Raw genomic sequence first — 26,377 nt, forward strand, 5'->3', positions numbered from 1 at the left:
CCTGTTTTTTCCCTCAATAGAATACTATTAAGCATAAGGAAATAACAGTTTAAAATAGCACATAAAAACATGTCATGATGTGTGTTTACAAAACGTTTTATAAATTCAAGTTTAAGCAAAATTGTGTATGAATTCAAGTGCAAACGTTTGTCATAAAAACCTACTGTAGCATTACCCCCAGAGGAGCTGATGGATGTTTGGGCGGCACATTACCTCATGGCTCCTCTGAATTCCTAGGGGTGAATGATGCGTATTGCATGTAGTAGAGGTAAAGGAATGTCCACGACAGGTGCTCTTTGCTGTGCTCTTTATTACCCAGCCGGATAAAAACAGTAAAATTGTGGTGAGGAAAGTAAAGTTGAAGAAGAAGGGAGAATAGCAGATTCAGGCGTGATGATAGGGAAACAGTCCTGCTCCCAAACGTAACACTTCTCTGTGCCACTCCTGCCGGAGTGGGTTTAGAGTACCCGGACAGGCCTCTCTCACTGACCTGCCAGCCCGAGTATCACTCGGACAATGGTAGGATGAAGTCTCTGCCACAGACCCTGCTTGGTGAACTTGAACTTGAGGAAAAGTCTCTGCCACAGACCCCCTTGGTGAGCCTCGGAAGGATACATCTGCCACAGGCTCTCTCTGGATTGAATTCTTGGAGATATCCCTTCTTAGATGAGTTACGCCTGGATCTCCTTCAACTTGTCGCCCAGGTACCGACTGACAGGTGATCAATCCCTCAGTGTCCGGCTACCTCGATCCCCGGTGGTTTGTCCAAGCCCTTTTGGACCGCCAGCCTCTCAATGGTGCTCCTCAGACTGACAGCTTGGGATCCTCAAAGGTGGGAACCCAGTCACTCACTGGGTCCCCGTCGCTGTTCAGATGCTCTGGGCCAGCATGGCTCCAGAACCAGGAACACTGCGTGGCAAGCACGCCCCGGCTAGGTAGGCCATAACGCCGGGGCACCGTGATGTGGCCACCCTAAAGGTGGGTGCCACACTGGATGAAGAAGACACAGAACCAATGGCGTCTGCCTCATAAATACCCCTCCCCAGCATGCACAGCGAGGTCAAACCCTCCTGATTGGCTGTTGGGAAAGAGCACCCAAACCTTGACTCCACTGCTGCCACCTGCAGCACGGGGGTTGGAAGAACACTCCAGTGTAACAGAATAGCCCACAGCACAGCCAAGCTGAGACAGAGACCCTGTTTTGCACTTAACAATCTGTATCAGAGTCTAACTACACTCTGATCTTACCCTTAAATTTAACTAGCACCGGTACCATAAAGTACACAGGCGCTACACTACTTATTCAAATATTAAAGTGAATGTAAACCCTCACATATACCCAGTGAAGTGAACAGCCTCAGATGATACACAGATATGAAACAAATCTCCCTACATAAGTTTTACATGCATATCTGCTGTCTTCAGCTTTATATACTGTTTAGAAAGTGCATGTCCTGTTAGAATTGTCTCTTCCTGTTCCAGTAGGGGGAGGGGAGTCTCGCCATACACTGGGAGACAGCTAATTGGAGGAAAGGCACACACCCCCTCTCCTCATAAGCAGAGACTTGCTGAGCTGTGCTGTGAATGGACCAGCTCTTTGCTAATCTATTTAAAGCACCTGGTCTAACACTAATTTTAGGCTGGTTTTATCACAGTTGACAGAGAACTTGTCAGAAGTTATCAGACTGATAACAGAAGAACCGAGCAGGAGAAAGCCACGGGACTTGGTGCTTTAAAGAGAGATAAGAACACTGCAGATATATGTGCCCAGCTCAACTTTCATGAATTGGGTTTACATCCACTCTAAAGGTACCGGTAAGGATCCACATTTAAGTAATGTTAATGAAAAAATGATTATTTTAGCCATAAAATTACTTGGTAATAACAATATGTATCTGCTAAGACTATAATGGTTATAGAATCTGTGAAGGCTGTTTGTATGCCAAGGCGGCAATTTTGCATGATTTTAAGGACTTTTGATGTAGGTGTAAAAGTCTATGAACCTTTTAAATACATTTTTACAGTAACTACTTATTTTTCCTAATTTCTTAATTTTGTTACAAGGGATAAACATTCATCACTTAAACTTGGAAGACCCAGATCATCTGTATGGGTCCATATTACTTTGGTGGAGGCTAGGAGATACACCTCCTTGATGACCAGCAACACCAAACCCTTCTGTGGATGGGAGATACCACACTAATACAGACGCACTTATATGTGGATGGGAGACACCATATTTTTACTGGCTCATTCAAACATCTTTGCGGTGAGTGGAGACCCAAGAGGGGAGCACGATTGACCACCTGAGAATATTTTTCAATTCATTACCAGCCCAGTATACCACATTTGATTGACTTTATTGATTGTATTTTTGCACAATATTAGCACTGAGCACTTTATATATTTTTTTTGTATATATTTTTTATATCCTATGTTATATATGGTGACACAGATTTATGTACCGTATGTTAGTAATCTTATAGGAGCAGCGCTGAGTTTAAATTATTTTTTCACATTACTTGGGGTAATCACCTTGCACTCTCGCAGCAGCTCTAATATACACTTATATTGATATTTACTGCATATACTCGAGTATAAGCCGACCCGAGTATAAGCCGAGCTACCTAATTTTACCACAAAAAAATGGGAAAACGTATTGACTCGAGTATTAGCCTAGGGTGAGAAATGCAGCAGCTACTGTAAGCGGAAAAGAGGATCAACAATGCCCATTTGCATCTTCACTGTGCCCATTGCAACTTCACTGCCCATTGCAACCTCACTGTACCAACCTCACTGTGCCGTTTGCAACCTCACTGTGCCAACCTCACTGTGCCCATTGCAACCTCACTGTGCCAACCTCACTGTGCCCAACCCCACTGTGCCCAACCTCACTGTGCCAACCTCACTATGCCCATTGCAACCTCACTGTGCCAACCTCACTGAGCCCAACCTCACTGTGCCCAACCTGACTGTGCCCATTGCAACCTCACTGTGCCCAACCTCACTGTGCCCAACCTCACTGTGCCCATCCTCACTGTGCAGATTGTAGCCTCACTGTGCCCGAGTCAGTATACCGTAAATTACTGACAGGCTGCGGCCGTCCATTCATTGTTTAAAAGTCACGGTCTCCTCCTGGTCCCTTCCGTGATAGGCGTTTCTCAGCAGACACAGTTCCGCCAATCATGGATGTCCTCTTGTCCATGGATGAAAGGACATCCGTGATTGGCGGAACACTGAACACAGTGTCTGCTGGGAAACTGAGTCCGAAGATGAGAGAACGTTCGTGATAGGCGGAACTGTGTCTGCTGAGAAATGCCCATCAAGGAAGGGACCAGGAGGAGACCTGACTCGAGTATAAGCCGAGGGGGGTATTTTCAGCCTTAAAAAAAGTGCTGAAAAACTCGGCTTATACTGGAGTATATACGGTATTTTGCCATAGCGCGGGTTCTTTATTTCTTTTTCATTTATAATGGTTATAGTGTCTATAGTTTAAAATCCGACAAGGGTCAGCATAATAACATTTTTAATTAACAGAATTAACAGATTAAAGAAAGAGTAGTCTATCTACAGAAAAGATAGAAAAAAAAAGGAAACCAGTGAGAGAAATCACTTACTTATCATTTACTCTTATTATGAGTATTTCAACCCCCCCATCAAGTCAACATAATCCGACGAGTATTTGAATAATTATACCCGTCTTTAGGCACACACATGCTGACACTGCATTAGCAACATTGAAGCAACACAGCTCAGAAGCAACTTGCTGCTGGCAATGTAGAGTGAGTGTCTTGTTTTATTGTTTTATATGTCATTTATTTCTTTTATGTTCATTTTTGTACAAAGGATTTGTGTGTGAGCGCTACAGGAATTGTTTATAATGTTTAATGCAAGGGTTACACTTTGAAGGAGTTACAGTAAGTGGTATTAAAGGGTACTTTATTGTTTGCAACACTTTTTAGGTTAAGCACATGTATTGTGATTTTAACATCTTTTTTTTGACAAACCTGAAGTGCTGAAAATGTATGTACAGCATAATCAACGGTTACATTGAATAAATAATTGATTGTGATTGATCTTCTGTGTGGGATTCACTGGAATTAGCTGCATATCTCATGCCTCGTACACATAAAGGGCCAGATCCACGTAGTGCGGCGTATTTTTAAGCAGGCGTAGCGTATCATTTTTACGCTACGCCGCCGCTACTTTGAGAGGCAAGTGCTGTATTCAAAAAGCACTTGCCTCTAAATTTACGGCGGCGTAACGTAAATCTGCCGGCGTAAGGGCGCGGAATTCAAATGATAACGATGTGGGCGTGTTTTATGTTAATTCTACTTGACCCCACGTAAATGACGTATTTTTTGAACGGCGCATGCGCCGTCCATGGGGGTATACCAGTGCGCATGCTCAAAATCACGCCGCAAATAGTCAATGCTTTTGACATGAACACAATTTACGCAAAGCCCTATTCGCGAACGTTTTACGCAAACGACGTACACGACGGAAAATTTGACGCTGGCCCGACGTCCATACTTAACATTGCGTACGCCTCATAGAGCAGGGGTAACGTTACGCCGAAAAAAGCCTTACGTAAACGTCGTAAAAAAATGCACCGGGCGGACGTACGTTTGTGGATTGGCGTATCTAGCTAATTTGCATACTCAACGCGGAAATCAACGGAAGCGCCACCTAGCGGCCAGCGTAAATATGCACCTTAGATCCGATGGCGTACTAAGACGTACGTCAGTCGGATCTAGCCCAGCTACAGGCGTATCTTGCTTTGTTGATACAAAACAAAGATACGCCGGAGCAACTTAGAAGTTACGCGGTGTATCAATAGATACGCCAGCGTAACTGCTTCGTGGATCTGGCCCGATCGGTTTTCCCGGCGGTTAAAAGTCTGCTGGGAAAACCGAGGGGGAAAACCTAGAACCTGCTCAGTTGCTTTTCCCTGTGTACACACGGCCGGTTTTCCCGACAGGAAAACCGCCATGACAGCTTTGGTCGGGAAAACCGGCTGTGTATGCTCCACTGCGATGTTTCCCATAGCAAAAAAACGCAGAGATTCGCAGCGGGAAAAAAGAGAACAAGTTCTCATTTTTTTGCTCGAAGTTTTCCTGTTGGGAGCGTACACACGGCCGGTTTTCCCAACCAAAAGCAAACATGGCATTTTTCCCGTCAGGAAAACAGATCGTGTGTACGAGGCATCAGAGTCAGTTGCAGAAAAGTAATGAGACTGTTGGTGACAAGAAATTAGTCTGAGAAAGAGTAGAGAGGGGTTACAGCACATGTCAGTTTTATACTGCAATCTGAGCCCCTGTTATAAATCAAGAGGGAACATTTAAAAAATAAAATACCACATTTTGTGTTGTCACCAGAACACAGGTGAAATCTTCCAATGGAGACACTAGTTCTGGTGACAACCAGGGATTCCCTTACATTGGAGGGGTTTCCTCTCACTTCCTGTTGTGGCATTGAGGCAGGAAGTAAAGAAAAATCTACCCAATAGGAACACAGGTGGCATTAAAAAAGCCGTTATAACCCTCCCCTTCTCTATTCAAAATGGGAAAAAGAGTTTTGCATTTAGTTCTACTCTAAACTAGAAATAAACCAGTGCAGTACAATGTTTTAACAGGATAACATTTATTCTTGGTTAAAAGTTAAAAACGATTGCTGTTTTGATATAAACAATAAGCAAAGTAAATATTGCCCCCATCCCTCAAATACACATTTTTTGGTTTTGATATATTCCATTTTCATTGAAAAAAAAGATGAATAAAAAATTAGATTTTAAAGCTTTTCAACCAAAACCAACTTCTCACTTTGAATGAATGCCTGATGGCCTCCCATCTCGGCGAGCCAAGTTTCCTCATTGACTAACGAGGAAATAGAGAACATGTTCTCTATTTGGCTCGACGAGTTCCTCGTCGGTTTCCTCGGCCAAAAGTGTACACACGGCCGGGTTTCTTGGCAGAATACGGCTCCGATCGAGTTTCTGGCTGAATTCTGCCGAGAAACTCGGTCGTGTGCACGGGGCCTAAGTGTTGTGTTTGTTCCCACTACAGATGAATTATATTTTACTGAGCGGCAGGTTTCCAGATCTTGTGTTAGTTTCTCTATACATTACTGTGAAGGTCCAGTCCAGGATGAGGGACACCACAACAGAAAATCAAACAAGCTAGAATAAAACTGAAAATTTTGGCCCCTTTTACACGATGTAGGCTTTCCGATCAGGTCCACCTGCCAGTTTTTCATTTTTTCATATAACTATATGGGCAGGTGGATGTAATGGGACTTGCGTCTTTTAAAATCTGCCTACCTCCAAGTTAGGGTGACCAGACATTCCCGGTTTCAGGGGACAGTCCAAGTCTGTCCCAGGTTTTGTCCCCGGATTGGATTTGAACAGGGGCTGGGGCAATTTCAAAGACAGTCAGGGCAGAATTAGCATTTTCCTGTGCCCCTTTCTGATGATCATGTGCTGGTCAGAGTGAAGAAAAAATTTCTTTAGTTTCGGGAGCATGCCCATTTAGCTCCGCTCACATGTTCTTCTGTCTTGGCTCAAGTCCCGGCCAGCCGCCTGCCTGTTTACCTTGCCTTCCCTGGTGGAGGGATCTTCCTCCACACCCCACCCAGTAGTAGCCGGTGCCCGGAGAGTGAGACTTGACAGCAGGGCCGATCCTAGGGTCACAGGCGCCTGGGTGCAGAAATATTTCAGGCGCCCCCACATGGGCGTCGTCATTTTACTAACTCCTCCCCTTTACAAATGTTTCTATGGCAATGACTCAACCACAGAAAATGCTACCCCACAAAGTCTTCATTACCCTGGGATCCTTACATGATCTCTTAACAATAAACACAATACAGGAAGAGAAGCAGAGTACTTTATTGGGACCTGGAGGGGGGCCTCTGTGATGGACACAGAGAGGGCTTCTGTTAGATGTTCGGCGCCCCCACCTCTGCAGGCGCCTGGGTGCAATGCACCCTGTGCACCCTGCCTATGATCGGCCCTGCTTGACAGGCTGTGAGGCGGGCCGCAACGGACAGAGAGTTGCTGATTGCCACCATTACTAGTAATTTCATTTAAAAAATCTGGTCACCTTACTCCAAGTCCTCCCTGTGTCCTTTTCTATTTTTCCAGGCCTAAATGTGACAGTTTAGAGATAGCCTTATGTAAACGGATACAAGTGTGTCTACATTCAGCAGCCCAAAGATTCGACAGGAGTCCTGCCATCATAATGCAGACAAAAAAAATTGAACTAGTGTGGATGTCCCAAAGGTGACATCTGTCCCGTTTTGCTTTGAATGAGAAGGGGATCTGTTCACGGATCATCAGCTGAAGAAAGTGGAGCGTGCCGTGCCAAGGGACCTTTAAATGTGGCTGGACCCACACTCACATTTGGCTCTCTATGAAACAGAACATATAATACAATTGTAACATGTTTGTCAGTTTTAAGTGTATAGACTAGACGTGTGCAATTAGTTTCGCCCTGAATTCGTTTTTTAATGAATTTTGACAAATTAGTTCATTCGGAAATATCCGAACGAAAAACCTGTTTAATACATTTTTCGGAATTTTCGTAAATTCTGATTTCGAAATTTGAAAATCTGAAAATATGAAATAATAACTAATAATAACGTAACTATTACTAACTATTAAATTATAGGTATTGGAATTTCCTTTCAAATTTGGCTGTAAGTGAACATAATGAAAACAAATGTATCCGAAGTTATGAATTATCCGAAATAATGAATGCCGTATCTAAACTAATGGAATGTAACAAATTAATAGTAATAAATAATAATAATAAAAACTGTTTTGTTCCAAAGCCTACATATAGTTTCCTGTCTGAACCAAAAATTTGAATGTCTTTTGCCATATAGAAAGCCAAAGGCCCCTTTCACACATGTGGTCTGTTCATTTCATGCGTTCAGTCACGTTTTTTAAAAGAAAAAAGGATGACATTTACACAAATTTTTCATCAGTTTACATTAGTTTTTCTTCAATTTCACATCAGTTTTCACATTATTATTTTTTTACATCCACTACCAATGCAAAAACAGGCCGTTTGTCCGCTTACATCCCATTTTCATCAGTTCTATTTTATTAACTGAACAAAAATAGGGCTTTGAAAAAAATGTAAACTGATGTAAAGAGATGATCATTCGTTTACATCCGTTTTTCCATAGAGAAGCATTGATGTCCATTTTTTCATCCGTCAACAGATGGATGAAAAACAGACAAATGGTCCGCAAGTGTAAAGGGGCCTAAAGCAGAACCAAACCAATCAATTTAACCGTTAAAAAAAAACTGTTGTATTCCTGACATGCCGGAAATGCTGTCACATTTGCTTTGTGCTCTCAACCAAACTGTCAAACTATCAAATGGCCGATGTCAAAGCTGATCACATGTGCAGCACCATGGCAGTTGCATATCAAACAGAGGCTAAGATGGCAGCTTCCTTGCCTAAAAAGGATAGAAGGGTTTAGTTCCCTAAGGCCCCGTACAGACGAGCGGACATGTCCGATGAAAACGGTCCGCCGGACCGTTTTCAGCGGACATGTCCGCTCGGAGATTTTGGTCTGATGGTTGTACACACCATTAAACCGAAATCCGCGCAGACAGACAGCGCGGTGACGTGACGATGACGCGGCGACGTGAGCGACCCTGGAACGTCAATGCTTCCACGCATGCGTCGAATCACTTCGACGCATGTGAGAGATGGCGGCCTAGCGGACATGTCCGGTAAGTCGTACAGACGACCGAACATGTCCGACGGACAGGCTTCCAGCGGACATGTTTCTTAACATGCTAAGAAACATTTGTCCGCTGGAAACCTGTCCGATTCGCCGGACATTTGTCCGGTCGGCCGTACACACGACCGAACATGTCTGCTGAAACTGGTCAGCGGACCAGTTTCAGCAGACATGTTCGGTCGTGTGTACGAGGCCTAACAATAAACTTCTACTTTCTACTCTTTGATTGTTAAATGCTTTTTGTTACATATGCCGATAAACAAACAATTGATTCTGCTATAAATTTTGCCAATTAATAACTTCCTGTGTTCCCTGCCTGTGCTGCATTTCTACTACGACTATAGAACCCTTATCTTCTATGTTGTCTATGTTCTATGGTGACAATGCTACTTCAGGGCTGTCTTAATAAGAGGGCACACATGGGCACTGCCCAGGGGCCCCAGCTGCATGGGGGGGGGGCCCCCTGCACTTTCCCCAAAGCAGCTGGTCCTTGAGCCCACACTGCCCCGAAATTGGGGGCCCCATGATGGCACTGAGAGTGGTAGATACACAGTGGAGGCAGTCTACCTCCTACCTACTTGATGTCTGTTTACCTGCACTGTCATCATTGTAGGGCCCCCAGAGCAATACTTTGCCCAGGGGACCATGATGCTATTAAGACGGCCCTGTGCTACTTCCATAGGTGTGCGCAGCCTATTACATTAGGGTGTGCACCCTGAAACTCAAGCACACATGTGTGTCTACATATATATGGCACTGGCAGGGAGATCAGTCTCCCTGCCGGCACAGTGAAAGAGAGGTGCATAAGCACTTAACTTATGGCAGAGTCGGTAAGGAGGAGATCTTTCTCATCTTCCTGCTGGGCGCTGGCACACAGAGCGATAATGCTAATGTGTATGGGGTGATTAGGGTGTGCCCAGGCACATCTGGCACACCATGTGCACACGCCTATGGCTACTTCTCCTATGATACAGTACAGAGCATTGTCATCATAAGACAAGCTGTGTGTTACTGGCAGGATCACTAATAATAAAGGTAAAAAAACCTGAACAAAGAATCCCAAAGCAGAAACCTCAAGACTGGAAAGCTGCAATATAATACATTTTTCTTCTTGGGTTTAAATTCATTTTAAAGGGGTTGTAAAGGTACACATTTTTTTTCCTAAATAGCTTCCTTTACCTTAGTGCAGTCCTCCTTCACTTACCTCATCCTTCCATTTTGCTTTTAAATTTCCTTATTTCTTCTGAGAAATCCTCACTTCCTGTTCTTCTGTCTGTAACTCCACACAGTAATGCAAGTCTTTCTCTCTGGTGTGGAGTGTCGTGCTCACCCCCTCCCTTGGACAACAGGAGAGTCAGGACACCCACTAACACACAGCTCCTTTCTCGTAGAGAGCATCCTGACTCTCCTGTAGTCTAAGGGAGGGGGCGAGCACAACACTTCACACCAGGGAGAAAGCCTTGCATTACTGTGTGGAGTTACAGAGAGAAGAACAGGAAGTGAGGATTTCTCAGAAGAAATAAGGACATTTAAAAGCAAAATGGAAGGATGAGGTAAGTGAAGGAGGACTACACTAAGGTAAAGGAAGCTCTTTAGGTAAAACATTTTTTTACCCTAAGGGTCCTTTCACACGTGCGGACCGTTTTTTCATACGTCCGTTTACGAACTGCAATGCTTTCCAATGGGATACCGTACGTTAGCGGATGAGCATCCGCTAACGTCCGTTAACATCCGTCTCCGTTAAGCCCAGTTTTTTTGAACGGAAGAAAACCCTATTTTTCTTCCGTCAAAAAAACGGAACGGACGAAAAACGGATGTTAGCGGACGATCCGTTTAACATCCGATCCGCTAACATCCATTTTTCATCAAAATATGTAATAAAAATAAAGTTCTAACAAAAAAAAAAACGGATGAAAAAACGGATGGAAAAACGGGTGAAAAACTGATGAAAAACGGATGACAACTGATGAAAAACGGATGACAACTGATGAAAAACGGATGTAAAATGGATGAAAAACGGATGAAAAAACGGATCAACTGATGATAAAAAACTGATCTAAAAAACGGTCCGCACGTGTGAAAGGACCCTTACAACCCCTTTAAGCTAATATTTCCAGATCACTCCTAAAACCCAATAAATACTGTGATTGATGGGTCTCGCTGGAGTAAACACCACTGGTATGCTGTTATTAAAAAGACAATAAAGCTGATATACAAAAAGGCTTAAATAAGAAGACAAAGGAAGATTGATTTTTTTTTTGGTGTTTAGTTTATCTCTTTGTTACCAGTCCCTCCAGCAATCTCAGTCATCACCTTGCGGCTCTTTCTATAGCTAAATGTCAGAATTAGGTGTCAACTCTACTGCATTCACTGAATATCACTCTGACATCCAGACTGACAGGAACAATAGCAGCAGCTGCCAATTAACAAGGTAGCACATGGAAGACCTCAGTTGACCTCTCACCCCTGTCAAAATTCAGGCCAGACTGTGTAGGTAAAGCTAAATAAGGGTGCATATATAAATATTTAAAGCATTTATAAGTAAGTCCGCGCAGATCTAATAATTTAAGATATTATGATTCTTGCATAAGCTAAATCTGCCAGGTTGTCACTTTCTGCCATAGTCATGCGTCACTGCTCTCTGTATACACCGGGGGGGCCAGGGGGAGTGGTTGAGATGTAGATGAAGGATAAGCTACTGACTTTTGATAAAAAGTTAAAATTTACATATCAGTAAAAGTTTAGTTTGTTCAAAGCTACTCTCCATATTTTATCGAAATTTTAACCGCTTCAGCCCCCGATCATTTGGCTGCCAAAGACCAGAGCACTTTTTTTGCAATTCGGCACTGTGTCGCTTTAACAGACAATTGCGCGGTTGTGCGACGTGGCTCCCAAACAAAATTGACGTCTTTTTTTCCCCACAAATAGAGCTTTCTTTTGGTGGTAGTTGATCACCTTTTTTGCACTATACAAAAATAGAGCGACAATTTTGAAAAAAAAAAGCAATATTTTGTACTTTTTGCTATAATAAATATCCCCAATTTTGTTTTAAAAAGGCAATTTTTTTCTCAGTTTAGGCCGATACGTATTCTTCTACATATTTTTCTAAAAAAAAATTGCAATAAGCGTTTATTGATTGGTTTGCACAAAAGTTATAGCGTCTACAAAAAAGGGGATAGTTTTATGGCATTTTTATTATTATTTATTTTCTTACTTGTTATGGCGGCGATCTGCGATTTTTTTCATGAGTGAGACATTATGGCGAACACATCGGACACTTTTGACACTATTTTGGGACCATTCACATTAATACAGCGATCAGTGCTATAAAAATGCACTGATTACTGTATAAATGTGACTGGCAGTGAATGGGGTTAACCACTAGGAGGCGGGAAGGGTTTAAGTGTGTCCTATGGAGTGATTCTAACTGTTAGGGGGCGTGGCTTACTGTGACACGTCACTGATTGCTGCTCCGGATGAGAGGAAGCAGATGATCAGTGACATGTCACCAGGCAGAACAGGGAGATGCCTTGTTTACAAAGGCACCTCCCCATTCTGCCGTTCTGTGACCCGATCGAGTTTGTGGGTCATGGAGACCACCGTGCGCGCCCGCTATAGGGCAGGTTTAATACTACGTATATATATATATATATATATATATATATATATATACAGTACAGACCAAACGTTTGGACACACCTTCTCATTCAAAGAGTTTTCTTTATTTTCATGACTATGAAAATTGTAGATTCACACTGAAGGCATCAAAACTATGAATTAACACATGTGGAATTATACATAACAAAAAAGTGTGAAACAACTGAAAATATATTTCATATTCTAGGTTCTTTAAAGTAGCCACCTTTTGCTTTGATTACTGCTTGGCACACTCTTGGCATTCTCTTGATGAGCTTCAAGAGGTAGTCACCTGGCGCAGCACCCCATCACTCTCCTTCTTGGTCGAATAGCCCTTACATAGCCTGGAGGTGTGTTTGGGGTCATTGTCCCGTTGAAAAATAAATGATGGTCCAACTAAACGCAAACCGGATGGAATAGAATGCCGCTGCAAGATGCTATGGTAGCCATGCTGGTTCAGTATGCCTTCAATTTTGAATAAATCCCCAACAGTGTCACCAGCAAAGCACCCCCACACCATCACACCTCCTCCTCCATGCTTCACGGTGGGAACCAGGCATGTAGAGTCCATCCGTTCACCTTTTCTGCGTCGCACAAAGACATGGGGGTTGGAACCAAAGATCTCAAGTTTGGACTCATCAGACCAAAGCACAGATTTCCACTGGTCTAATGTCCATTCCTTGTGTTCTTTAGCCCAAACAAGTCTCTTCTGTTTGTTGCCTTTCTTTAGCAGTGGTTTCCTAGCAGATATTCTACCATGAAGGCCTGATTCACACAGTCTTCTCTTAACAGTTCTAGAGATGTGTCTGCTGCAAAAGGTGGAAGAACCTAGAATATGAAATATATTTTCAGTTGTTTCACACTTTTTTTTATGTATAATTCCACATGCGTTAATTCATAGTTTTGATGCCTTCAGTGTGAATCTACAATTTTCATAGACATGAAAATAAAGAAAACTCTTTGATTGAGAAGGTGTGTCCAAACTTTTGGTCTGTACTGTATATATATATACGTTGCCTTGCCAGCCTGTGCCATTTTGCCGACGTATATCTACGTGAGGCAGTCAGCAAGAGGTTAAACAGTTCATTTGGGCCAGCTTGGTCAGTCTCCACTACATACAGTATACTACGTGGAGTTCTGGCAGCGGGACTTTCTGTCTGACTCCCAGGACAAAATCAATTAGGGCTGAGCGCTGCTCGGCCATTCAGAAGAAGCTTTGTATTCTATGAATGAATACAAAGCTTCCTCTGAATGGTTAAACAGGGATTGTGATGTCATTCACCTGCCCCTCCACCTCAGGTAATCAGAGCAAGCTTTGTATTTATACAAAAAATACAAAGCTCCCTGTGAATGTCTGAGCGGTACGTGCTTGTGCCCAGCCGTGCCATTCTGCCGACATATATGTGCAGGAGGAGGTCCTTAAGTGATTAAGTTGCATTGTAAGTTGCTCCAAGTCGCGCTGTAAGTCGGGTTGCCCCTGTGTGAACCGGCACTTACAGTAGCAGTCCACCATATCATATAAAGGTGCAGACATCGCCATGCGATGGGAATAAAAAACGTAGTGTACATTAGCAGCTCTAAATGATGATACTGGACTTAAAACTTCTTTCATAATGTTCCTTAACCTTTAAGAAAAGTCCAATGGCAAATGCACCATGAAGACAATATAGCTTTTAACTATACTGTTTTGTTTTTTTTCTCTCCTTTTTCTTTCATCTCTACGTGTCTCAATATTACCTTCCTGATTTTGTAATGCTCATTGTCATCAGGGGTGCTGTCCTTATTTGTCAACCAAAGCCAAGATTTTCCACAAGTGGTTTCCTTTGTAATGGATAAATCATTTCTACTCCCACTCCTTCCCTTCTCAAGTATTGCAAAGCTTGTCTCTGTTACTAAGCAAGTGCACAATTAACAGTAAGAGAAGCAGTGCATTTTTTACATTTTAGTGAGTGATCTGAAAATGTCTAGTTTTCAAAGAAATCATAGCCGGAACACATCATATGAATAGAACTAGAAGGTCATTTGCACCAGAACATTAATCATTTTGGACCGTGCAGGATGAAGATTATGGAAAATAGGATTAATATGGAACTTTCCACTGAGGCAACTGAAGGCAGTGCATTAAATTTTGCGTGACTGCAAATTCCACTGCTCAGAATATTATAAGAGAGATGTAATGCATGATGATGAATATACAGTAGAAGCCTAGTATTCCGTGAATGCTTCAAAACTACCCAATATAAACATATGTGGTTAAAGTGGAGTGAAGAAAAGTCACTTTACATTTCAAAGGAAGAGTCCATGCTCAAAATCATGTTAAACGGAAAAATACAATGTATAGAGCCATCCTTTTATTCCAGAAAGGTTCTGTATTTTCAAAAATTTCTACATTCAGAACCATCGGCACTCTCCAGAGTCTAAGGCCTCGTACACACGACCGAGTTTCTCGGCAAAAACCAGCAAGAAACCGAGGAAACCGGTCGTGTGTACATTTTCGTCGAGGAAACTGTCGAGAAACTCGACGAGCCAAAAAGAGAACAAGTTCTCTATTTCCTCGACAGGAATGGAGAAACTTGCCTTGTCGAGTTCCTCGACAGCCTAACAAGGAACTCGACGAGGAAAACGATGTGTTTCGCCCGTCGAGTTCCTCGGTCGTGTGTACGAGGCTTAGTAGTTAAGCATTGAATTCCTTGCTTCCTTGTTCTGGTTCGGTAGTTCTTGAGAGTTCCCTTATTTTTTAAGAATGTCTACATTTCAATTTCAGAACCATCACCATCACCATCTCCAGAGTCCCATAGATCAGCAGTGACTCCTCTGCTTCCTTGTTCTGATCCAGTGATTCCACTGTCTGTATCCATCTCCATATCCTCGGGTATGGTTGCTGGCTCCCAACATGCAAGACCTTTAGGTTCTTGAACCTGGATATCACAATATGATTGGTTTACCTCCATTGTGCCAATGTTAGTAGCTATGTTAAGATGAAATGGGTCATCATTGGTTGTTGGTATAAATGGATCACTAAAGCCACTGGCACCCTCGGTTTTCTTGGGAGTATCACAGAAGCTAATCCCTTCCAGGAACTCAGTAAGCGAAGGTCCGAAGTCCATAACCAAGGACTGCATGGAGTCACAGTGCCACAGACTGCTAGAAAGCTCCACAGGAACAGTACAGACACTGATATCCTCTCTATCTGGTAGCCCAGAGCTAGCCCAGTCATCATCTGGTTTCTGAGAGCTGGTGTCCTCTGACTGATCCTCAGAGCTAGAGAGTCGAGGCATGGTGCAGTATCCAGATTTCAGACCTGAAAATATAAACAGATCCAGTTATCATTTGTATTATAATTAAGGTTTAATACAGAGGTTTTTAATTGCTGATCTCCTGCAGATACAAATACGTTGTGCTCAAAAGTTTACATACCCTGGCAGAATTGATTATTTCTTGCATATTTTTCTGAGAATATGAATGATAACACAAAAACATTTCTTTCACTCATGGTTAGTGTTTGGCTGAAGCCATTTATTATCAATCAACTGTGTTTACTCTTTTTAAATCATAATCGCAACAGAAACTACCCAAATGACCCTGATCAAAAGTTTACATACCCCAGTATCTAATACCGTGTATTGCCCCCTTTAACATTAATGACAGCTTGAAGTCTTTTGTGGTATTTGTGGACGAGGCTCTTTATCCTCTGAGATGGTAAAAGCTGCCCATTCCTCTTGGAAAAAAGCCTCCAGTTCCTGTAAATTCTTAGGCTGTCTTGAAGGAACTGCACGTTTGAGATCTCCCCAGATTGGCTCAATGATATTGAGGTAAGGAGACTGAGATGGCCACTCCAGAACCTTCACTTTATTCTGCTGTAGCCAATGACGGGTCGACTTGGCCTTGTGTTTTGGATCATTGTCATGTTTGAATGTCCAAGTGCATCCCATGTGCAGCTTCCTGGCTGATGAATGCAAATGTTCCTCCAGTATATTTTGATAACATACTGCATTTATCTAGCTCGCACATTCCCAAAACATCAGCGATCCACCTCCGTATTTCACAGTAGGAATGGTTTACCTTTCATCATAGGCCTTGTTGACTCCTCTCCAAATGTAGCATTTATGGTTGTGGCCAAAAAGCCTAATTTTGGTCTCATTACTCCAAATGACTTTGTGTCAGAAGGTTTGAGGCTTGTCTCTGTGCTGTTTGGCGTAGGCGTATTGTAAGTGGGATACTTTGTGGCATTTGCATAGAAATTACTTTCTTCTGGCAACTCGACCATACCGCCCATCTTTCTTCAAGTGCCTTCTTATTGTGCATCTTGAGACAGCCACACCTCAGAGAGTCCTGTATTTCACCTGAAGTTATTTGTAGGTTTTTCTTTGCGTCCTGACCGTGTCTACCTGACCGTGGTTTGGTTTTAACAGAACCCCTCATTTTCCACTTCTTGATTAGAGTTTGGACACTGCTGACTGGCATTCTCAATTCCTTGGATATCTTTTTATATCCCTTTCCTGTTTTCTACAGTTCAACTGCCTTTTCCCGCTGATCCTTTGACAATTCTTATGCTTTCCCCATGACTCAGAATCCAGAAATGTCAGTATAGCACTTGATGAAAGATGCAAGGGTCTGTCAGGAGTCCAGAAACTCACTGACCTTTTATACACACACACTAATTACAAGCAAACAGATCACATGTGAGGATGGTTACCTTTAATAGCCATTCAAACCCTTTGTGTCAACTTGTGTGCATGTTATCAGGCCAAAATCACAAGGGTGCGTAAACTTTTGATCAGAGTCATTTGGGTATTTTCTGTTGTCATTATGATTTAAAAAGAGTAAACTAGAGATTGATAATGAATTGCTTCAGCCAAACACTAACCACAAATGAAAGAAATGTTCATATTCTCTGAAAAATGGCCAAGATATCATAAATTCTTCTAGGGTATGTAAACTTTTGAGCACAACTGTAAATGCAGCTCTCTACTCATTAAAGTACATTTCTAAAATACATGCACATTTTCTGTGTTTTATCGCTTTAGAACCCCTGTATTCACAGAAAAATACCCGTTGATCTACTAGAAATGCCCTCAGATCCCAAGTTCTGTTGTGGACTGACAACAGCAGCAGAAATGTTGTGGACTGAGTGGTTTTAGCCCTGCACAGCTGCCTTTTGGTAAACTACATAATCCCTCCCCACTCCCCTTATCCTTACAACATAGGGACTAATTGTCCAGGATAACAACTGGGTGGGCAAATTAGACCTTGCATGGTAACACAGGTAGTTTGCACAGGGTGTAGTTTGCACATGTTATACTTACCTCCACTGTGCAGTTAGTTTTGCACAGAATGGCCCGATCCTCGTCTTCTGGGGTCATTCGGCGGATGTCTCGGCTCTCCCCGCTTCTGATAACCCCCCTGGGAAGCGCTCTCCCAAGGGGGTTACCTTGCAGGTGCGCTCCCGAGTCCTGTATCCGGCGTCCATAGCCACCAACTCCAGGACTTGGCCCCCCGGCCCTCGCGTCATTGTAGTTGATTGACAGCAGCGTGAGCCAATGGCTGCGCTGCTATCAATCTATCCAATGAAAAGCCGAGAAGATCAAGCCGAGATCAACCGCGTTCTCGACACGGGACTTTCAAGGGCTCAGGTACGTAAACCGGGGGCTGGGGGGCCTGTAATCGGATGTTTCTTCACCTTCATGCATAGGATGCATGAAGGTGAAAAAACAATAACTTTTACTAACCAAAATGTCTAAATACAAGAGACGTGTATTCTGACTTTATTCTTTTTTTCAGATCTGTGCAGTAATTCAGCATTAAACTCCACCTCTGTAGAGAAGTTCCCAGTAATGAAAACCAGTCACTGCTGCTCTCTCATATTGCACAGGGGTGACTGGTCTTGTATACGCCCTCTTTTGTAGTTCTTTGCAGCCTGTAGTGCGTGGAGCTTGCTGGCCCCACCCACATCAAGGTGCAGCACCTTGATAATGTCACCACTACTTTTAAAGATAATATCTCAGTGTGTAAAAGCATGTGTCACACGTAAAGTGGATGTTTATCATTTGTGACTATTGAGAAATATATTTAAATAAAGTTTTTTGTGCCAGCTTTAAGTCCTTCCTCAGACCCATCCATTCAATAGTCTACTACAGGAATCATGGCAGTCAATGAAAGCTCTCCCCTGGGATTGTTAAATAATGGAGGGGGCAGGGCTGATGTCAGAGGACTCAGCCTAATGATGGCAGAGGTTAAAGTGCTACTAAACCCTTGTTTTTTTTACATTAAAATAACAAACGTGTTATATTTGACTGCTTTGTGCAGTGTTTTTGCACAGAGCAGCCCAGATTCTCCTCTTCTTGGGTCCTACGCTGGCGCTCCTGGCTCCTCCCTCCTGCCGGGTGCCCCCATTGCAAACAGCTTGCTTTCGGGGCACCAGAGCAGGCGTACTCCCGAGCCGTAACTCTGTGTGTCTATTCACACACAGCTCCATGGCTTAGCCCCACCCCCTCCACCTCATGATTGACTTAGGCCCCGTACACACGAGAGGATCCATCCGCTGAAAAATCACAGCGGATCGGTTTCAGCGGATAGATCCCCTGGTGTGTACGTTCCAGCGGATATTTATCCGCGGAGATTTCCGATTTCCAGCAGATAAAAATTTCTTAGCATGCTAACAAATCTATCCGCTGGAATTGGCTCCAGCGGATCGATCCGGTGGTCTGTACAGACTCACCGGATCGATCCGTCCGAACCCGTCCCTCGCATGCGTCGTAATGATTCGACGCATGCGTGGAATTGCTTATATGACAGCGTCGCGCACGTCGCCAGCGTCATCATCGCGGCGACGGCGCGACACGTCACCGCGGTGTAAATTCGGCGCGGATTTCGATCCGATGGTGAGTACACTCCATCGGATCAAAATCCTCAGAGGATTTATCCGCGGATACCGTCCGGCGGACCGTATCCGCGGATCAATCCTCTCGTGTGTACCCGGCATCACTGTCTGTGATTGACAGCAGCGGGAGCCAATGGCTCATGCTCCGTCCAAAAGCTAATCAGAAGTGCAAGTCCCCGAACAGCCAAGGTTCTCGTAGACATTTCTGGATAGAGAGGGATCTCAGGTAAGTATTGGGGGAGACTGCATGAAAGTGAAAAAAACCTTGTGCCACTTTAAGTTCCTGTATGTGTCTTGGGCAGGGCCGTCTTAATAGCATCATGGGCCCCTGGGCAAAGTAATGCTCTGGGGCCCCTACAATGATGACAGTGCAGGTAAACAGACATCAAGTAGGTAGGAGGCAGACTGCCTCCCCTGTGTATCTATCACTCTCAGTGCCATCATGGGGCCCCCAAGTACAGGGCAGCGTGGGCTCAAGGACCAGCTGCTTTGGGGAAAGTGCAGGGGCCCCCCATGCAGCTAGGGCCCCTGGGCAGTGCCCAGGTGTGCCCTCTCATTAAGACAGCCCTGGTCTTGGGCCTGGAATGCTAGGGCACCACAGGGACACAGAAACCAACCAGAAATGTAACACAGCTATTAGCGCCTGCACTTCAGCAGCTTGAAAAATTGGGCAATGCTTAGAACCTGAAAGGTTCACCTTAATCAATATAAAATAAATTTACAGTACAAGAGACAAGTGCTACAAAATCACCTCCTAAACCCAGAATGTGAGGATCTAAAGAGTGTTTCATACCAACTAATTGCTGATGTGGTTTATTCGTCTTACATATGCCATCTATATGCACAATGGCATTTGCAATACATAAATAGCATTCGTTTTAACTTTTCTGCCAGCAGGTGGAAGCACCCCACTGCCGGAAGAGAGGAGGATCTTTGCAGGCTTCAAAATCTTCCAGCCTTAGGTGGCAGTGGGTATGTTGAGTAGTTAGGTCACACTGGGCCAGATTCAGAAAGAGATACGACGGCGTATCTCCTGATACGCCGTCGTATCTCTGAGTGCGCTCGGTCGTATCTATGCGCCTGATTCAGAGAATCAGTTACGCATAGATATCCCTAAGATCCGACAGGTGTAAGTGTCTTACACCGTTGTATCTTAGGCTGCAATTTCAGGCTGGCCGCTAGGTGGCACTTCCGTATTTTTACGCGAGGAATATGCAAATTAGTATTCACGCCGATTCAGAAACGAACGACCGCCCGGCGCTTTTTTTTACGTCGTTTGCGTTCGGCTTTTTCCGGCGTATAGTTACCCCTATATATGAGGCATAGCTAATGTTAAGTATGGCCGTCGTTCCCGCGCCGAGTTTTGAAATTTTACGTCGTTTACGTAAGTCGTTCGCGAATACGGCTGGATGTAATTTACGTTCACGTCGAAAGCAATTACGTTTTGCGGCGGATTTTCGAGCATGCGCACTGGGATGTTTTCACGAACGTTTTCACGAACGTTAAAAAAACCCGTAAAATACGCGGGGTCAAGCCAAATTTCAATAAAACACGCCTCCAACATCCCCATTTGAATTAGGCGGGCTTACGCCGGCCCACATACGTTACGCCGCCGTAACTTAGGGCGCAAGTTCTTTCTGAATACGGAACTTGCGCCCAAAGTTACAGCGGCGTAACGTATCTAGGATGCGTTACGCCGGCCGGACAGATACGCTCAGGTATCTGAATCCGGCCCACTGTGTGTAGAGCCCATACGTATAAGTTGGGGAAGGAAACCAAGCTCTTGGAATAGCAGAGCAGGAGTCATCTCAGACTATTACAGATCCACGAGCTTTCAGATTCTGCTTTGATACTCCCACCAGACATTTTCCAATAAATTGCCACGGAAATACCACTTTCTACAGTTTTTCTATGCGGTCAAATGACCACAAAGCTCCAGCTAAATTATGGATGCCAGTGGGATGATGTCATTGCTCTATGGCAGTGGTTGTCAACTTACATCACCAGGGGGCCGCACATGATGTTCAATATATGTAATGCTTGAGAGGACTGTCAGAAACTGCAAATCTAATAGAGGAAATGAGGGTCAGAGAGTGTGGACATGCTACATTTTTGGCTGGGGTATGCTGCAGAAGACAATAAGAAACTGGAAACCACATATTGGGCACCAGGGCTCTATGGGATTATAAGATGCAGACCAGAGGGCCAATAATTTAGGAGCATTGTTGACCTTTCGGCTTCACGCCGGGAACCCTACTGCGCATGCGCGAGGCCTCGCTCCTCTCTTCTATTAGCCTGGCGGCCAGGGGAGGAGGAGGAGGGAGCCCTGCGGTGACGTCACTGCCGTGTCACGGCCGCGGCCTGACTCCCAGAAGTGGGAAAGGATACCTGTCAAAGACAAGTATCCTGTCCCCCCCTCCCCCTTGAAAGGTGCCAATTGTGGCTCGGAGGGGGGGAGGAATCCGATGAGTAGATGTTCCACTTTAGGGTGGAGTTCCGCTTTAAATAGTGTTTTTAGTAAATACAGTTTAATTCTGCTTGATCAGGTGGCTTATTATGCAGCCTTTCCTTCTACTTCTACTCTAGGTTCAATATTTTGGAAATAAATAAATAACTGGCTATTTAAAATCTAATGCCGCGTACACACGACCGTTTTTTGGGTTGTAAAAAAATTCATTTTTAATGGTCTAGAAGAAACAACGTTTTTTTCAACCCGATCGTTAAAACGGCCTTGCCTACACACGATTGTGAAAAAAAAAATGCTCTAGCAAAGCGCGGTGACGTACAACACGTACGATGGCACTATAAAGGGGAAGTTCCATTCGGATGGCCCCACCTTTTGGGCTGCTTTTGCTGATTTTGTGTCAGTAAAAGACGATTCGCGCTTTTCAGTCTGTAAGACCCCTTTCACACTGAGGAGTTTTTCAGGCGGTACAGCGCTAAAAATAGCGCTGCTTTACCGCCTGAAAAACTCCTTCACTGCCTACTCAATGTGAAAGCCTGAGGGCTTTCACACTGAGGCGATGCGCTGGTGGGAGACAAAAAAATCTCCTGTCAGCAGCATCTTTGGAGCGGTGAGAGGAGCGGCGTGTATACCGCTCCTTCCCATTGAAAACAATGGGAAACCGCGGCAATACCGCCCGCAATGCGCCTCTATAGAGGCGCATTGCGGGCGGTATTAACCCTTTATCGGCCGCTAGCGGGGGTTAATACTGCACCGCTAGCGGCCTATTCCCGCGGCAATCCCGGCGGTATAACGCCGCTATTTTTAGCGGAGTTATGCTGCCACCGCGGCTCCCGCCCCAGTCTGAAAGGGGCCTTACAGTGTTATGAATGTGCTTACTCCATTACGAATGCTAGTTTTACCAGAACGAGCGCTCCCGTCTCATAACTTGCTTCTGAGCATGCAAGGTTTTTTCACGTCGTTAAAGCCCACACACGACCATTTTTTATGACGTTAAAAACGACAACGTTAAAAACGTAGTGAAAAATTAGAGCTTGTTCGAAATTTTTAAGGGCAATTTTTTACATCGTGAAAAATGCTCTGGAGCCCGCACACAATAAAAAAAACGTCATTTTTTACAACCCGAAAAACGGTCGTGTGTATAAGACCCAATTCACAAAAGTAAAGAGACCAGAATAAATATCCTTTTTTTTTTTATAAATGACAGTTATTGTTAGCTGAGTCCAATGAGATTTGAGAATTACAGTCACATTGTTTAACATAAACATCCTTATCTGTATAGTAAGGTTTTGTGAACTGAGCCTACGCTACTCCTACAGTCGTTGACCTCTGCCGGGTTAGCCCCCCCATATAAAAAATCTGCATGGCCCATCAGTGAAAGGGTCCAAGCTGCTCTTTACACCACATCAATAAATATCTGGTCTGCGTTAACGGAATAACATGGCATGACCCACGTTCAGACAAAAAAAGGTATCTACATTTAATCCATAAATGTATCTACAAACTAATATATAGCACAAAACTTAAAGTGATTGTAAAGTCAGTAGGTTTTTTTATCCTAATGCATTCTATGCATTAGGATAAAAAGCCTTCTGTGTGCAGCAGCCCCCCTCTGACCCATCTCTGTCCAGCGATTTTCACGAGTATCTTACCCGTCCGAGACTCTTCCTCCTGATTAGCTGAATCATAGCAGCAGCACCATTGGCTCCCACTGCTATCAATCAATGTCAGTTAGCCAATCAGGAGAGAGGGGGCCAGGCCGGGCCACAGCTCTGTGTCTGAATGTATAAAATGAACAAGAACAGTTTGGGACTTTATATGCGGCGGTGACCTGGTAAGGTCCAGTGCCTCCATCCCTGTCTAAATGAATGGAGAAAAAGGGCGGTGGGACTTTAAATGAAGCACATAGGTATATGAAGATACATTTATTGATGACAATGGGCCAGATTCACAGAATAGATACGACGGCGTATCTCCTGATACACCGTCGTATCTCTTGTCCTATCTATGCGGCTGATTCATAGAATCAGTTCCGCATAGATAGCCCTAAGATCCGACAGGTGTAATTGACTTACACCGTCGGATCTTAGGATGCAATACTTCGGCTGCCGCTGGGGGGATTTCGCGTCGTATTCCAGCGTTGGGTATGCAAATGAGGATTTACGGCAATCCACGAAGGTTTTCGCGTTCGTTACATCGTCGCTAGTAATTTTTCCCGTCGCAAAGTTAAGCCTGCTTTAACATGGCTTAACTTTAGTCGAGCCATGTTAAAGTATAGGCGTCGTTCCCGGGTCGAATTTCATTTTTTTTTTGTTTTGGCGTAAGACGTCCGGTAATACGAATGGACGCTACGCACGTCGCCATTCTAAAAAATGACGTCACATCGCGCAAAGCACGGTGGGAATTTATAAACTGAGCATGCGCAATAGGTCCGGCGCGGGAGCGCGCCTAATTTAAATGGTACACGCCCCATTTGAAGTGGGCGGGCTTGCGCCAGACGTGTTTACGATACACCGCCGCAAGTTTACAGGTAAGTGCTTTGTGGATCAGGCACTTACACTGAAAACTTGCGGCGGTGTAACGTAAACGGGTTACGTTGCGCCGCCGCAATTGTACGAGAATCTGGCCCAATAATAATAACAGCAATATTCTGATATATAATAGTGATCATAATGCATGATGGAATCAGTACAGTTGATATACATACACAAATAGAATAAAATAAAAACAAATCATCACATAAAATATGCAGTAGATATATGAAGAATATGACAAGTAGAGAAACGGAATTAAACATCTCTACGCGTTTCATGGATTGATCCAATCTTCAGGAGCATGCACGTGACTTGCAGTATGTGAAATATAATAGTAGAATAAATATCTATATGGTCTTACCCTGCTAAGGAAAAGAGATTGGTAATGAAAGGTAGGAATAAAAAGTAAACCCATATTTGTGGGGGCCCTTATGGGTTTAACTTTTTATTCCTACCTTTCATTACCATTCTCCTTTCCTTGGCAGGGTCAGACCATATTGATATTTCTTATTCTATCATATATCACATACTCCAAGTCACGTGCATGCTCTTGAAGATTGGATCAATCCATGAAATGCGTAGAGCTGTTTAGGGCTTGTTCACACAGGTGGCCAGCAGGCAGTTCAGTCACAGTTTTACCACCCTGCCAACTGCCCATTTAAAGAAGGCAAAATTAAAAAATGCTTTTTTGAAGCCTCTTAGGCCGCATACACACGGTCGGACAAAACCGAAGAGAATGGACCGAGGTTCAGTTTCATCGGTCCAAACCGACCGTGTGTATAGCCCATCGGTCTGTTGTTCTTCGGTCCAAAATTTAAAAACATGCTTTAAAATCGAACCGATGGACCACTGCCCGATCGGTTCAAAAAGCATCGGTTCAAAATCCACGCATGCTCAGAATCAAGTCGACGCATGCTTGGAAGCATTGAACTTCGTTTTTTTCAGCACGTCGTGTGTTTTACATCACCGCGTTCTGACCCGATCGTTTTTTTGAACGATGGTGTGTACGCACATCAGACCATCAGGCCACTTCAGCGGTGAACCGATGGAAATGGCATCGTCGGACCATTCTCATCGGTTTGGAACGACCGCGTGTACGCGGCCTTAGAGCCTATGGCTCTAATCAGGTGCTTCAAAAACACGCCCCCACTACTGGAATTCAGGCCCCCGACGTCCGAAAGGGGGTCGGACGTCTGAATAGGGGGTGGATACAGCGCTTATGGATAGATTCATGTAATATTAGATGGGGTGGCTGGAGAGAGGGCGGAGATCCTGCATCCTTAATGGACGCACTGCCATTGAAATTTGGAGAATAAACCTGCTATGTACATATGCATCTAAAAAAAACAATAACATAGGATAATTGCAATTAAAAAAAAAAAATTGTTCTGTTTAAAAATGATAACGTCTGCCCTGTCTCATTTGAAAGATTATAGAAAGAAGCTGAATCACGTCCATTGCTCCGTCTGGAAATGTCATCTATAACAGTGGCTGGGTAGTTATGAAGACAACAAAGCTCATACTTACTCCTAACATACATCAGATTATTAACACATTACTCTGGTGGTCTGCTTCACAAGATTAGCTCATTTGCATATCGTTAGCTCTTCCAGATAAAGCAACTGAGGCTACATTTTTAATTATTTATGCTTAGATCTAAACAGTTCTGCCTTTAGAAACTATAGAAATGTGTTTGTAGTGATTCTTTTTTAAGAGCGTATTTCAAACTATTCATGCAGGATACGTTTCAGACATTTCTGTCCATAGGCAACATAATAGAAACAACATGTAATGTAATAAAGTGAAATCATTTCTAAATACATTTGAAAAATGTTCTTTCATATATATTGCTACACTGTAGTCACTACGGGCCTACAATATGAGTATACCTGCTACTTTGTGACCATACACGCAGGGCTGGACTGGGACAAAAATTTGGCCCTGGACTTTATCCAGACTGGCCCACTTTGACAGGTCTCTCCCACAGCGGCCGGACAACTCCCGCACCCCCCCCCCCCCCGGCCACCCAAGCCACCTCTCCCCCTTCACTAGCCACTAGCCTTTTTACTTTATCAGAGTAGAACGGCTGGTACTGGTACTCCTTATAGG

The 26,377-nt window shown here is 43.8% G+C and overlaps 1 protein-coding gene across 1 annotated transcript in view; it reads right to left on the reverse strand.

Annotated features, from left to right (window-relative positions):
• Nucleotides 1-14,984: 14,984 nt before the first annotated feature.
• CDC42EP1 (CDC42 effector protein 1) overlaps nt 14,985-26,377 on the reverse strand; it is an 81,315-nt gene continuing 69,922 nt past the window's right edge. Inside the window, exon 3 of the mRNA XM_040359415.1 lies at nt 14,985-15,691. Within this exon, the coding sequence (XP_040215349.1) occupies nt 15,138-15,691 (554 nt within the window). The 3' untranslated portion in view covers nt 14,985-15,137. The remainder of the gene's footprint in view (nt 15,692-26,377) is intronic.

Source organism: Rana temporaria, chromosome 7, assembly GCF_905171775.1.
Source record: "Rana temporaria chromosome 7, aRanTem1.1, whole genome shotgun sequence".
Lineage (NCBI taxonomy): Eukaryota > Metazoa > Chordata > Amphibia > Anura > Ranidae > Rana > Rana temporaria.